The sequence below is a fragment of the Calliopsis andreniformis genome, chromosome 6 (genome assembly GCF_051401765.1).
Source record: "Calliopsis andreniformis isolate RMS-2024a chromosome 6, iyCalAndr_principal, whole genome shotgun sequence".
Lineage (NCBI taxonomy): Eukaryota > Metazoa > Arthropoda > Insecta > Hymenoptera > Andrenidae > Calliopsis > Calliopsis andreniformis.
The window spans coordinates 15763017-15776564 of NC_135067.1; the positions used below are offsets into that span (position 1 = coordinate 15763017).

At 38.7% G+C, this 13548-nt stretch overlaps 2 protein-coding genes across 3 annotated transcripts; both read left to right on the forward strand.

Annotated features, from left to right (window-relative positions):
- The first annotated feature begins 1099 nt into the window (after positions 1–1099).
- LOC143180461 (neurotrimin) lies at positions 1100–10559 on the forward strand. The gene is made up of 10 exons (XM_076380203.1): positions 1100–1234; positions 3046–3147; positions 5599–5817; positions 7043–7164; positions 7242–7383; positions 8478–8575; positions 9238–9540; positions 9842–10034; positions 10115–10168; positions 10242–10559. Exons 1-10 carry the CDS (start codon positions 1195–1197, stop codon positions 10373–10375), a joined length of 1407 nt encoding a protein of 468 aa, XP_076236318.1. The 5' UTR covers positions 1100–1194; the 3' UTR covers positions 10376–10559.
- An 802-nt stretch (positions 10560–11361) lies between these two features.
- Positions 11362–13548, forward strand: LOC143180414 (deubiquitinase DESI2). Of its 2 annotated transcripts, none has more exons than XM_076380128.1 (6): positions 11362–11812; positions 12460–12640; positions 12708–12780; positions 12862–12955; positions 13022–13163; positions 13232–13548. In XM_076380128.1, exons 2-6 carry the CDS (start codon positions 12515–12517, stop codon positions 13406–13408), a joined length of 612 nt encoding a protein of 203 aa, XP_076236243.1. In that variant the 5' UTR covers positions 11362–11812; positions 12460–12514; the 3' UTR covers positions 13409–13548. The 2 variants fall into 2 exon arrangements, with proteins under 2 accessions (XP_076236243.1, XP_076236242.1); XM_076380127.1 differs by having other exon boundaries at positions 11362–11808.

Here is a 13548-nt window from a genome sequence, read left to right on the forward strand (position 1 = left end):
AACGAATGCCACCTTAATGCAGTTGCATTGTCCGCAACGAGGTTTCTGAGAGTCTAGTCGAGTTGAAAGCGTTGTTTTCATCGGATGAAGAGATCAATTTTTTGTTCATGCCAGCGCTGAGAGAGCATTTCATAGTGCAAAATTACGTTAAACAATTAAGCTTGCTGAAGTCTTTTGAAATATGTAAACCTGATAGAGTGAATGACATTATGACATCTTCATTTGTTTACTACGCTCGATGAGGGTACACTCTGTCGACTCTTTTTAAAACGGACCGTCGATTCACGTATTAGATTAACGATTTAATGGATAACTCGATGAATGACTCTATGTATGGTACGTGTCAGTGCGTAAATTGAACAAATTATAGAAGAATGCCTTTGGTGTTGGTAGATGGACACCCTGTGCACGTATACACAGTAGCTACTCGCAATAGGGTGCGACGGTTCTCAGCTCGAACGTGACCCATCCCTCTTACAAACTTTCCACGAACGTTACCGCAAAATTCGACCGTTTTCTATATACTTCATACCTCAGATCCAAAAGTTTATTCGTCAGACAGTTTGTGTAACAACTTCACCATCTCTTCCTAAAACTTTCCGTCCTTCAGAATTCATTCAGATTCACAAATCCAATAGAACTCGTTCGTGAAACAGAATGAAGAACTGTCACAGTATGAGTGCAGTCTTATACGACGAAACTTGAAAGTTTAAGAAGACTAGGTCTACATTTGCATGCATTTCCGAGTACTCCCTGCTGTTACTACTAATTGTAACTCAAAAACTGCTCCAAAAGCTTCCTCAATCAATTACTCTCTGACCCTCAATTATGAATTATTGTTTAACAAAATGAAATAACTGACTTTAATGAGACACTCGTGATTAGAGGTAAGAGTGGGAGACCCCCCTCGAAAGACAATGGCAGCACTTGAGGCGCTTTCATGGGTCACGACATGAGCATCCCTGAACACCGCAATGGGCAACTGGTCATAATTACACGCGACGAGGGGCGTGTGCGTGAGCTGGAACGTGTGTGTGTTAAGATCGCGGGGACACGATCACCATCTTAACCGAAGATCAGTGTCTCGTGAAAAGTCGAGGAGTACACGCGCACGACAGCACGATTCGGAAGCTCTCTTCCTATTCTTCGTGTGTTCGCGGCTCAAGGGTGGTGGAACGTACATGGTTCTATAACATGATGCTTCTACGTTGGATATTTTGCATTTTCGTCATCGGTGAGTGGATACAAGCATTTTCCATTGAAATCACGCATTCTTTTCTCGACGCAATATGTGCGTCCAAAAAAGGGAAAAATTGGTACTTCAGGTATTTTATATGCTACATTTCTCACTCGCTGCTGCTCATAATAATTTGTCACTGACATATTCGTATGCTCAGGTCAATTAGAATATTGACTATACATATCTGAAAAATCAGTTTCTCAAAATTGTAGTTTTTTAAAAAGTAAATGTAGTATCTTTGTACATGGAAATGACAGCAAACGGAATGAAAATGAGAAATTATTTATTAATGCTATCTCACTAATCCGTTAATTAATTAATACCCAGTCATTTTCTCCATGCATTCGATACTAAATCTGGTTTATAAGGCAATACGAAATATTATGGATTACTCTGACTAACGCATATTTGGAAAGTTTCCCTTTTGTGAATTTTCTTTCGATAACAAATTCGCGAATGAAAACTACGTATTCCAGAGAGCTCAAAATGCGATAATCTCTTTTTCTCGCTGTCACTGCCATTATTCCGCTCCAAACCCAGTGACAATCGGGTCCAAGCAAAACGCTCGTCTGATAAAACTTTTGACACGGGTGTGACATGACCGCATGGATTCCTGTTTCCACGCACGCGTTAATCTTGGTCAAAAACTCGGATAAACGACATTCCGCGCGAACACTAGCGGTAATTCGACATTTTTTTTTTTCTACGAAGCGTTTGCACGAACAGAGGAACACACAAGCATACAGAGAACAGTCGTATTCCTCCTGTATAAACTAACTGCAATTCGAGACAGGAGAATTTATTCAATTTTCCCTAGAACTTTCTCAATTCCGCTAAATTCGTCGAAATTAATCTCGCCCTCCGTCCTCAATAGTTTCCACGTTTGTTTCTGGCTTATCTCGACGACATCGAGCACTCCTCTTACAAATATCTTTCAGAATACAACACTGCAGCGCGTTTCGTAATTAAAAATTCTTGAAATAGCAGCTTTGAACCTCGTCCCAAGACACGCAAAGTTACTCGTCTCCTTTCTGCTGATACATCCAATATACATTATATCCCAAGTGTGTAACGCAGTACCTAGCAAAAAAGACGCATGAGACTTCGTATGTGTAGTATAATAAATAAAAGAAAATGTCATTTCCCGAGGATCTGACAAGAAATATTTCATCTCGAATGGATTAAGGTAAATGTCCCAATATCTGGACGTTCAAGATATCAAACGTCCAGCAAGTGGGAAACCAAAGAATGCATACCTCGCCACTTGAAATCCATCTCAATAACTAAACCTACTATTTTATGATGATATCATTCGTTTTCATATTAGTAGTCCTGGCTTTTTATTAAAATTCAGGTTTAAAATTAAACAAAATTAGCGTTAGTGTCCAGGCCACAGTCAGCTGCTGGGACAATTACCTATTCTCTCCAAATTGTCAGCCCTCCATAGTAATCCGGAAAGCCGAAGTAACCCCGTGACACGGTGAATCGAGGTGACCCGCAGTTCCTGGTCGACGTTTCGCCGTACGCAGCGCGAAAATTGCGCATACATAATGCATAGGAAACCTACGTTCAAACTTTTCGCGAGTCGAGTTTCGACGGAAACCAGGAAACGAATTATCGCGTAATTCTGGAGTTAGAGCCGCTGGTCAACTGGAAAGTAGGTTCGCGCGTCCTGACCGACGAAAACAAGCGAGGTCGGATAGGGAATCGGAACGGAATATTTTCGAGCTGAGTTTCGGTCCAACAGTTTCTGACAGTTCGTTAACGAGAAAATGGTGACAGTGTGAACTGATACTGTGTTGCAGGATATGGGGCCGCCGTAAACAGCGGGTTCAAGAGCTATCCAACGACGGTGAAGACGTTCGAGAACGACACGGTTCTACTTCCGTGTTACGTCGAGGACCTCGGTAAGTTTCCACGCTAAGTTCTCGCGCTTAACGAGCGACTGGTTTCATCAATCGTGGAATCTCTGCGAAATGCCAACTACGAGAGCAGACCGCGATCGATTCTCCTCTTGCTTGACACCTGGGAAGAGCGCAGCCATTTGGGGGAGTCGATAGGTTGTACTGTTCGGAAACAGGAGATCGAAGGATGAAAAGGATAGGTGTGACGCGTACACGGAAAAGGAAGTGTTGCAAACAAATATCACCTGTTGCATCGAGTAAATAATAAAGGTGTGACTGGAGATTCATGGAAGTTGTAAATGTTATAAACGAGTCGTGGAATATTAAGTTTGGGGATGGAAATGTTATCTGCTGGAGTTATGAAGGTTTTATGGATTCAGCAATGTTTATTAAATGATTAGTGATATTTAGAGAACCTTGACCACTTTGTTGAAGATAGAATATTTAAATGTTGGTACAAGAGCTTGAAGTTAATCAAATTAGCTGACATTTTAAATGATCGCATAATTTCTTCTGATTAATATGTGAGCGCGAGACCTCCGAGAACTTTGATTCCCTTTCTCATTCTCTGCTGGAAAAATTTATAACCAAAGTTTCTCTGAACAAAAGAGATTTTTATTTATGTGCCTTCAACCAAGTAGCCTTGAGAAAGGACTTGGTTTACAGCTGTCCTTAACCCTTCATATTTCATCCGAATCTTTCATATCATTCATTATAAATTGTGCAAATTTTTCTTTCCCTCTTGTTTTAAACTCGGAGCGAAACTTTGATATTCTACTTATTTCTGAATATTCCTTACTACCATAATCTACGTTAGTACATAGTAGAATGATGCAATAAAAATCAGTCTTGCCTCGAGGTCACCACTTTGAACCTTTATTGCAGTATTCTTTGTTTCAATTACAGTCATCTTTCATTATTGTTCAATTGGTACAGATTTTTCTAAAAAAAGAAAAAACAGATTCCACTAAATATCATCTAAAAATATAAAATTTGACAGAGGTTGTTTTAGCATGAATACTCTAATCTTCACCTATTTATTATACAATTAGGTACTCCATTTTTTAAGGGAAAGAGACCAGAAGGAAGCATACCCAAAAATAAGTAAAATCGCGTGTGCAATTTTTCCAGAATTAATACCCAAAATTCCTCTATTCTTCAGGACATCAAAGTAATCCAGTCCCTTAATCGCAAAAAAGCAGTGCGTTAAGAGTTAATTCACGAGACGTTTCTGAGCTCTTTCGCTAATATCGCGCTGTATTTTCTCCGTACAGTTTCCTCGCGCGAAAATTAACACCGCAAAACCGCGCGTCCCATATTTAACACGATCGTTTAAAGAACGAGAACGGTGTCAGAATTTCGGGCAGCGATCGATGCTAATTTCCCTAAGCATGGAAGCGCGTCCACTGCGAGACCCATACGCAGGTATGGACGGCAAACAATTTACCGTACAATCGATCGAGCTGTCATCGGCGGTTTCGCTAAACAGGATTGCCTGTCAGCCATTCGCTTTACCTTGTCGCAACTTGGACAAGAGGTCGCATACGCTAAGACGATCAAGGGTTAGTAAGATCGCCACGGATTAAGGACTTGATGCGGATTTAAGTACACGGTCCCTTTGCCCTACCCACCGAGCCTCCCTTCGTGTTCTATCGACAGGGGATTAAGGACAAATTAGGTCGAGGGAAAAGCACTTACAGAGGAAGCACCTAATTTGTCCTTCTCCAATCTCTATCTACTGTTATTAATAATGACAGAGTATTTAGGAATAAACAGCCCCTCGTTTGGGTCAATTAAATGCTAAATTGTTAAAGATGTGTACTTTGGCAATAATCAAAGTTTAGTAAATAGGAACTAAGGACTGAAAGGGGCTAGCTCACCCAGAAGCTTTTAGAAGCCTGACCTCTTGACCCACGCCCAGGGGTATTCCACCCTAAATCTAAGAACAAAAGACCCCTCGAGGCGTTTACATTGATGTAAAGCAATTTGCAGTATTTCAACTTTCAAGTATTCTCCTGCTCTTAATACTGCCGTATTTATTCATCTTATTATGACAGTGACCCGAAATCGTCTATAGAGGATGTTAGACAATAGATGTCAGAAAGTTTAGGGGAAAGAAAACTCGTTTCAGAATCATTAATTGTTGCGAAACCATTTAAAATGTACGTGAAATGTGTCTGACTTGGGACTTATTCTACTGTCGGCGTACATTAGTCAAGTCAAGCACAGCAAAGTCAGTAGAATAAGTGCCAAGTCAGACACATTTCGCGCGTATTTTACTCTGATAATTCTGACACGAAGCCTAAAATCGAATTTCGTTTATCTTCATTTTCGTCTTATTCGTCAAACACCCTGTAGGTTACGATAAGGAAGAAACCTTCAACTATACTATTAATTTTTTTTATATCTCAAGTCCCGAGAAAATTGAAAAGTTTCATGCCTCTCTCTGTCTAGACAACGTGCAAACTAGGGTAAGATGGTGGAGGGACCGTATCCTTCTGGCTGACAGCGGTGAACCACAGCATGTATCGCCCGAAAGAATTCGCATGTACGCGAACAGAAGCTTGGAAGTTTCGTACGTGAAACAGAACGATACTGGGAAGTATGTATGCCAGGCGTCTCGACCAGCTCCCTGGGGACACGCCACGCAAGTGCACGACATTGAAGTAATGTGTAAGTACATCGCCATGGACGATAAGCTGCCTGTTTATCCTGCTTAGTAAATATCCGCTTGGTACCAAGGATTCCTGAGCGAAAGCAAACACGTGGAATCTTCAGAAATCAACAGCCCAGCCATCGATCTCTCGCGATCTCGCAATCCAGGGTACCTCGAGACACTGATGACCCACTTTACTAGATCCTTCGAGCCAAGGATCTTAAGCACATAGAGCAGTCTGGTGAAAGACAGTCTCGCGATTAGTGATACCATTTTTGCCTTGAAAATCGAGTGAGGACACTCTTCAAAATGGAACAAAGATAATCTTGACGTCTTAGATTTATTATTTGTAAACAAGGTGGGCGAATCGATTCAGCATTCAATCCCAAACTCATTCGTTTCCACCTGTTCCCAAATCCAAATTCACAAGCAATTGGTAAACTCGAAACTGCGAACTCCAGGTCCTCTTTTAAAGCTGTTCCCATTCGATTCTCAAGGTACGTAGGTATACGGTAACTCGATGCATGTTAACAAAGCATTTCCAATAACTAGTTCTCCCATCACAGTTCACTCTGTGTACTCGCCATTATTTTATAACATTTAATACCAACGCTCGGTAATTGTTTGGCAATCCCCCGTTTTTCTTGCCGCTCGCCACGCAACAGTGAGCAACGGAGCGCGGCAATTAATTGGAATCGATAATTTAAAACCAGCTGCGGCGAGGGGGAAAGAACCGTATCGCGCGAAGCTAAACACGAGTATCGATTCCATCGCGTCACCGTGAAATTATGGACGGCTCGAGGGTGCCTTTGAGTTCGCGCGCCGTTCTGCAAACAAATTCAGGAAAGTTTCCTTCGCTGTGGAATCCTCCATGGAGTTCCCCCCAGTCGGCAGGATTTCGGTTCCATTTCGTGTCGCGCGCTGGCTGCCGCGTGTAAAAATAGGAAACGCTGTTCCTCCGTGCAATCGAATTTTCCGCTTTCCCTCTGTCCCGCGGGAATCGGAGTAGCACCTCGTCCAATCACGATTACCTCTGGGCCGAGCCAGATTAATTTCAGGAACGTCTGATATCGGTCTAATTAATATTATCGGACGTCGAAAACCTCTGTGATATTTAAATTCAAATACTGTGGAATCCAATTCCGATCGTGAGAATTACGAACATGCCTTTCATCAGCGGTGGTCGGGCTGATTCTATTAATTTCAATCGAGTGTGAGTATATTGGAATGTTTTCTTTGCAGATCCTCCCACTGTGCAGCCTGTGCCAGAGTCTGGAAAACTGGAGGTGAATTTAGGAGAGGAGGTCGACATATCCTGCGTTGCGAAAGGAGTCCCGGTGCCTTTCATATACTGGAAGCATAAGGTAATTTCAGGGTTCTCAGAGTCTTCCCAGGTGAGTCTTCAATCTTGAGAACTGTGCCAATTTGAATTCATCGGCAGGATGAGGACATGCCGTTCCCGTACGCCAGACCGCGTCTGAGATTCCACGCTGAAAGCCCCACCGACGGTGGTCGTTACACTTGCGTCGCAAATAACGACGTCGGCCAGCCTGCCAGTGCGACCATAGACGTGTACATCAGATGTAAGTAAATTCTGCAGTGCATATTTAAATAATGGAATATTTGAAAATTTGAATATTTAAATAATGAAATATTTGAAAATTTGAATATTTAAAAATTTGAATATTTGAAAATTTGAATATTTAAAAATTTGAATATTTGAAAATTTGAATATTTAAAAATTTGAATCTTTGAAAATTTGAATATCTGGATATTCAAAACCTTGAATGCCAAAAACAGGTCGCCTCAATCGTTTCGTGCAACAAGCTTACTTAGTCATAAATGGAATGTAAAAGAGTCTATAGAGTCGTTCTTTGAGTAACGAGTGATTAATCCGCGATTTCCGGCAAAAGCTGCGATCGTCTCGAAGAACGATTATCATCTGCGAACGATTTGACGCATCCGAACGTCGCGTGGCAGCAATTAGATCGTGCAAGCCTTCGATCGGAATACTAAACAGAGGAATGCTTGGCAATTTCCTAATTTAATTAGGACCGTTTAAGAGCGCATCCAGGATGACGCGCGCGATTACTTCCGTGCACGGACGTACGTTCCCGAGACGATTAATTCAAACGTAGCTGCACCCTGAAGAATCCTCGCTAGCTTTCTGCGTTTCATTAAAGAGAAACATGTTTGTTATCGCGATAGCTTGGCGAAGCCAACGACGTCATGGCCGACGAAAGTAGAACCGGGAAGGTTTCCGCGCGAAAGTTTTCTTGGGAAAATGAGGGAGATTAGAGAAATGGAAACGGGATAGTAAGATGTTTACGGGAAATTGTAAAACGTTATCAGAAGAGATCTTCTCACGATAACAACTTCAGTCGGTGCTGAACGTTGCTCCTTCGTTAATTAGTGAAAACGGCGCGAGCTAAACTGCTCTACTGATGAGGACATAACGAAGCTACAGAGATCTGGGCAAGAATTAATCATGTGCACTTTTCATGTGTCATAATACATATATAACAATATGTGCATTTACGTTTTTATGCTACATTTCGCGAAATTATGTTTTTCTGTTCATTTCTTTAAACGTTGTCCTCTGATTTATTACTTTATTTTTTCTTTTCATTGTTCTATCTTTTGTACTGAAACGATTGAAAATCGAAAACGATATCAGACAAGCCCAGAATCGAGATGACGAAGACCTGGATGCACGCCCCCCCTGGAGTACGAGTGCAGTTACATTGCGCAGTGACAGCCTGGCCTGAGGCAACGGTGAGCCGTTTTACAAGACTACGTAATTACAATACGCTAGTAATTAACAGTTCGAATAACAATACGCTCACGCTGAACCAAACCCCCGTTCTCGTCTGGGACAGAATCTCTTGTCGGACTTTTAATTGCTTCCCGTGCTGCCAGTTCTGTTTTTGGATTTCAAGTCGCTGTTAGATGCATCAGGAATGAGGCATATTCCTCTGCATCCACGTTTCGCGTGCATCTCGTTGTTAGTCATATTCAAACATGTTGGAATTAAATTCTGGAACACCTATCACTCAGTCTTAATTTACGTGTTATAACAATAGCTAAACTGCTGTTAACAAAATTCCAATTACTGATAAATGCATAATCCTTGAATTTTACTCAAATAATCTTGCACCGCCTTGCCCTTTAATGCAACAACCCCTGACAAATCAATTCGCCAGAAACGTCACCGGCGACGCTTCTCTTGAGAAGTGACAAGAAGAAGGGTTAAAAGCTCTACGCTGACGCTGCATTTCTTCTCTCAATAAAGAAAGTTTCGAATCGTCGATGCACTCTGAAGCGCGCTACTTTTCCTCGTGTCGTCATCGACGATTCCTCTCTTTGACTGACAGACGAATACACGTAGCTCCTGTTTTGAATTCCTCTGTCAACCGTGTGAAATCTTGCTCACGTAGGTGGAGTGGTACTTCAACAATAGAAGCGTGGAATACTCGTCGAGGATAGTGAAGCACAACGCGGGCAGCGATCACAGTTTAGTGATAAGGAACGTCAGGACGACGGATTATGGATTCTACCTGTGCAGGGCTTCTAATTCCTTGGGAATTACCGAGGCTGCGGTCGAATTGTCGGGCATCGCGAATCCCGCCACCTTTAAGAAGACCTCCCACAGCCTCTCCAAGACCTCGTACAATTTCGTCTGGGAGGTCTACAGTTACAGTCCCATTGTCCAATACAAGTTCAGATTTCGTAAATACAGGGTAAGACTCCTTAATGCCTGGATCGCAGCGGGTGCAATTGCCTCGATTGCTTCCCTTCTTATTTTAAGGCTTCTTTCCGCTGAAGTAATCTTTCTAATTATATTAATTCACTGGGAAAGGGGGATTAATCCATTATTCATATCTCTTTCACTCAGAATACATGCTTATGTACAGGGAACCTGAAACTCTTCTTAAAAGTCAAAACTTAAATTTTGTGTGACACGAGAAGTTTTAATTTTTATATTTTTAACTCATAGTCAATTGTTCAAAAAATACCCTATATAAATTGTTTTCTGTTTAGAACAATGTTCCCAGCCAATGGCACACGTTGTATATACCTAGTGGCAACGATGGCAACAGCTTTATTCATACGTATTCCTTTAATTTGACTGGATTAGAAGAAGCGACCCACTATGAAGCCCTCGTTCTATCGAAGAATCGTTATGGGTGGAGCAAACCCTCGGAAATAATGAGGTTTGCCACGGAAGGAGCTCGTGAGTAATAAAGATAACTGAACGTTTCTTCCTTATCGTTCTCATCGATGCATTCTAATGATTTATATAACTTATTGCAGTCGATACGGATAACTACATAACGAATGCCATTCAAGAAAACAAAGACGAACCAGGTAAAAATCTACATTCGTCTTTGAGTGATATAGATTATAACAATGAGAAGATTTAATCACATTTGGTTTACAGTGGTGCAACTTGCATCGATGTCGCAGCATTCTCCTTTGGAATCTGAAAGAAGTGGTTCATCTTTTAATCGAGCGAAGATGATGATGATAATGCTGATGATAAGTGTAGTATATACTTTTAATGTGAAATTTTGAGACTGCAAAGTGTTTGTATAAAATTACAGTCGGAATCATTTAATTAAAATTGTCTTATAGAGTTAGTCACAACATTATATGTAAAAAATTAGGTCTAGAAGGAAATTGTCCTATATTAGGATAAAGTTTTTGTAAGGAGAAGATCATAAGATTTAAGGTTGTAAATAAACTCAGATATACAACATTTTGATCATTTTTTTATATTGTATTTACTTTGAGCTACATAAAATCCTATTAATTTATATAGAATATTATTTTCTGTTTATTGCCATGTAGTGTGAACTAAAATTTGACGCAGTAACTGTAATGAAATCATGCTTGATTTCACACGGAATCCATCTGCAATCTAAAATATATTTGAAATTCAAATTTCAAATATATTTTATTTCTATAGAGTCAAATGGTCTGCAATACCGACTTACATTGGATCTTCGTTCCACTGAGATTTAATTCCCACCACTGGTGGCGCTGCAATCTTATTTTAAACTGAATCGATAATGTTGAGTGTGACACAAAATACGTTGAAAAATAAGTCTATACCAATATTCTAAATCTATGGTTATATTTAGGAAGATAAATACTTCCAGCAATAAACGAAAAATAACTATATATAGAAAAATTACATTAAAGGAACGATAAGATGTATCTAATAAATTAAATTGCACTTTGATCCTTTCAATAATTGTAATACTTTTTTATCTTCCGCTACCAACACTATTAAAAGAAAAAATTCTTTTAGTTAATACGTTTTTTACCATGTTTTATCTTTCGAACACATTTTAAAATAAAAAAAAAAATTAAGTAGTTAACGTAAAATTTCAAAATCTTTTAAATAACACTTAGGAAACAAAAGTATATCAATTATTATACTGTCCAATATCCAACATTTAATATCCACCTAGAGAAATTTACCCGATATCACTAGATAAATGGCAATCGTTTCTTATTATAAACAATTTGTGTAAACTTTTAGACAAAGAAAAAATTTAATGTTAGTGGTCGTTGCAGACAATTAATTGAACCCTTCATTAAAAATAACAAGTAGTGTCTGATATATACAGTTGAATCATAGAGGAGAAGTTTTTGTTGATTATTTAGCATGTTTCAAGTGGGGAGAAAGATTCCTTACTGACACAATGTGTGCTGTTTGTAAATCACTTTCTGTGAATGGAGAATATTGAATGTGTTTCGTGTTGATGAGTATCTAAAGATTTTGAACAATTATTTCCAAGTTTGTAGCACATAAATAAAGGACGCTTTATTCTTTCGGTCACCGAAAACATCCTTGTTCGAAATCATGCAATGACTTCGTGTATTGTTTAATGTCAGCAACTTCTCTAAGAAAATTTGATGTCTACCGTATACTTGCGACTTTGTGATGCTTTGTGACCAACCACAAAAGAAATGATGTGCTGAAGTCATCATTTTTTTCTGTAGGTAACAGAGTTCATTTTGATTTCTGTCATTGTACATACAAAACATCTGACATGATGATTCATATTACATTTCCTTTTTTTCTTATCTTGTGAAATACGTTTATTCTTGGCTTCTTACTTAGGTAGAAGGCTTTGTTAACTAATTTCCTATGTTGTATCATTAATATGCATCTAACAATTTAGTAGTGTTGATAAGATAAATTCTGAATTGCAAAAGGTAGTTTCAAGTTCCTTTGTTTATGTTTTGGCTTTGGCATTGTTATTTGATATTTCTAAAAAATCAGACGTGGTATTTGTTGATTGATCATTTCTTTTGTATAAATTGCATTACTAGTGTTAATGTGTCTAATGTTTGCATCTTGGATATTTTAACATATTCTTACAGATGGAAGCATGAAATTAAGAATTATTAGGAAATTGTTAAATTAAATTATATATAATTTATTCAGAAATATTTTATGAAATAATCATGTTTTTGTTAGAATTTTTTTATTTAGAAAACAATGTGTAATATATATTTCATGAAAAAAAAAATATATAAATTTTTGATACTATGTAAAGAAGTAGTGTTAGATTTTATTTTAGTAGTAATTCATGGCTATTTGCTTAGTTTAGATAAAGTATATAGCATATGTATTTGCTTATTAGGTGCGTTGGAACATAGGTAGTGCTGCTGTTCGTCTCTTCGAGTACAAGTATCTGTATGATGTTTTCGTCAGGTCTTAGCTGTAATCTCTCCTTCCCCAGTTGTCTGGGTTACCCACAGGACAGTGAAGAGCTAATACCAAAAATGGCTCGTGAGCCAATAGTTCTTAATGTGTATGATATGGTAAGAAAATTATTTTTTTTTATTATCATCTGTGTACAGCATTCAGTAAATAAACTGTTTATTTTAGTATTGGATAAATGAATATACTACACCTATTGGACTAGGTGTATTTCACTCAGGAGTTGAAATTTATGGAACAGGTAAGCAGAGCAAAAAATTTACATTCCTCAGTAAACAAAATATTTATATTCCTCAGTAAAAGTTTTATTATTTTTCAATAGAGTATGCATATGGTGGACATTCTAAACCGATTTCTGGAATTTTTGAAATCACACCACGAGTAGCTGAAGAATTAGGAGAGCAATTTAGATATAGGTAAGGTCACTTCATTCATTCCTCTATCAAAATTTCAAATATAATAGCATTTTGTTCTTATAACAGGCAATCAGTGCATATTGGATATACAGATTTTACAGAAGAAGATGTAAGCAGAATTGTTACTGAATTAGGAAAAGATTTTAGGGGTGACCGCTATCATTTAATGAATAAAAACTGTAACCATTTTAGCAGCCAACTTACTCTTGTGCGTACATGCAATTATGATAAAAAAATTTTTTATACAAAATAGTATATTATTTTTCTGAATTTCAGATTTTATGTGGTCAAGAAATACCTGGTTGGGTAAACCGTCTTGCCTATTTTAGTTCTTGTGTACCATTCCTTCAACGTTGTTTACCAAAAGAATGGCTAACGCCTGATGCACTTCAACATTCTTTGAGTCAGGTCAGCCATCATGAAAGCACACCACCTTCTGATACTTCCTTGTAACATACGGCTAATTCTGAGGAAAGAGGAGATTCAAAATGCCGTAGGAGTTACACCTTTTAGAAAATTTATGCAACAAGCAAAGAAAATTTATCATGACAGTGAATACATCGCCAGGATCATGGAATCCGTGAAACAGAACC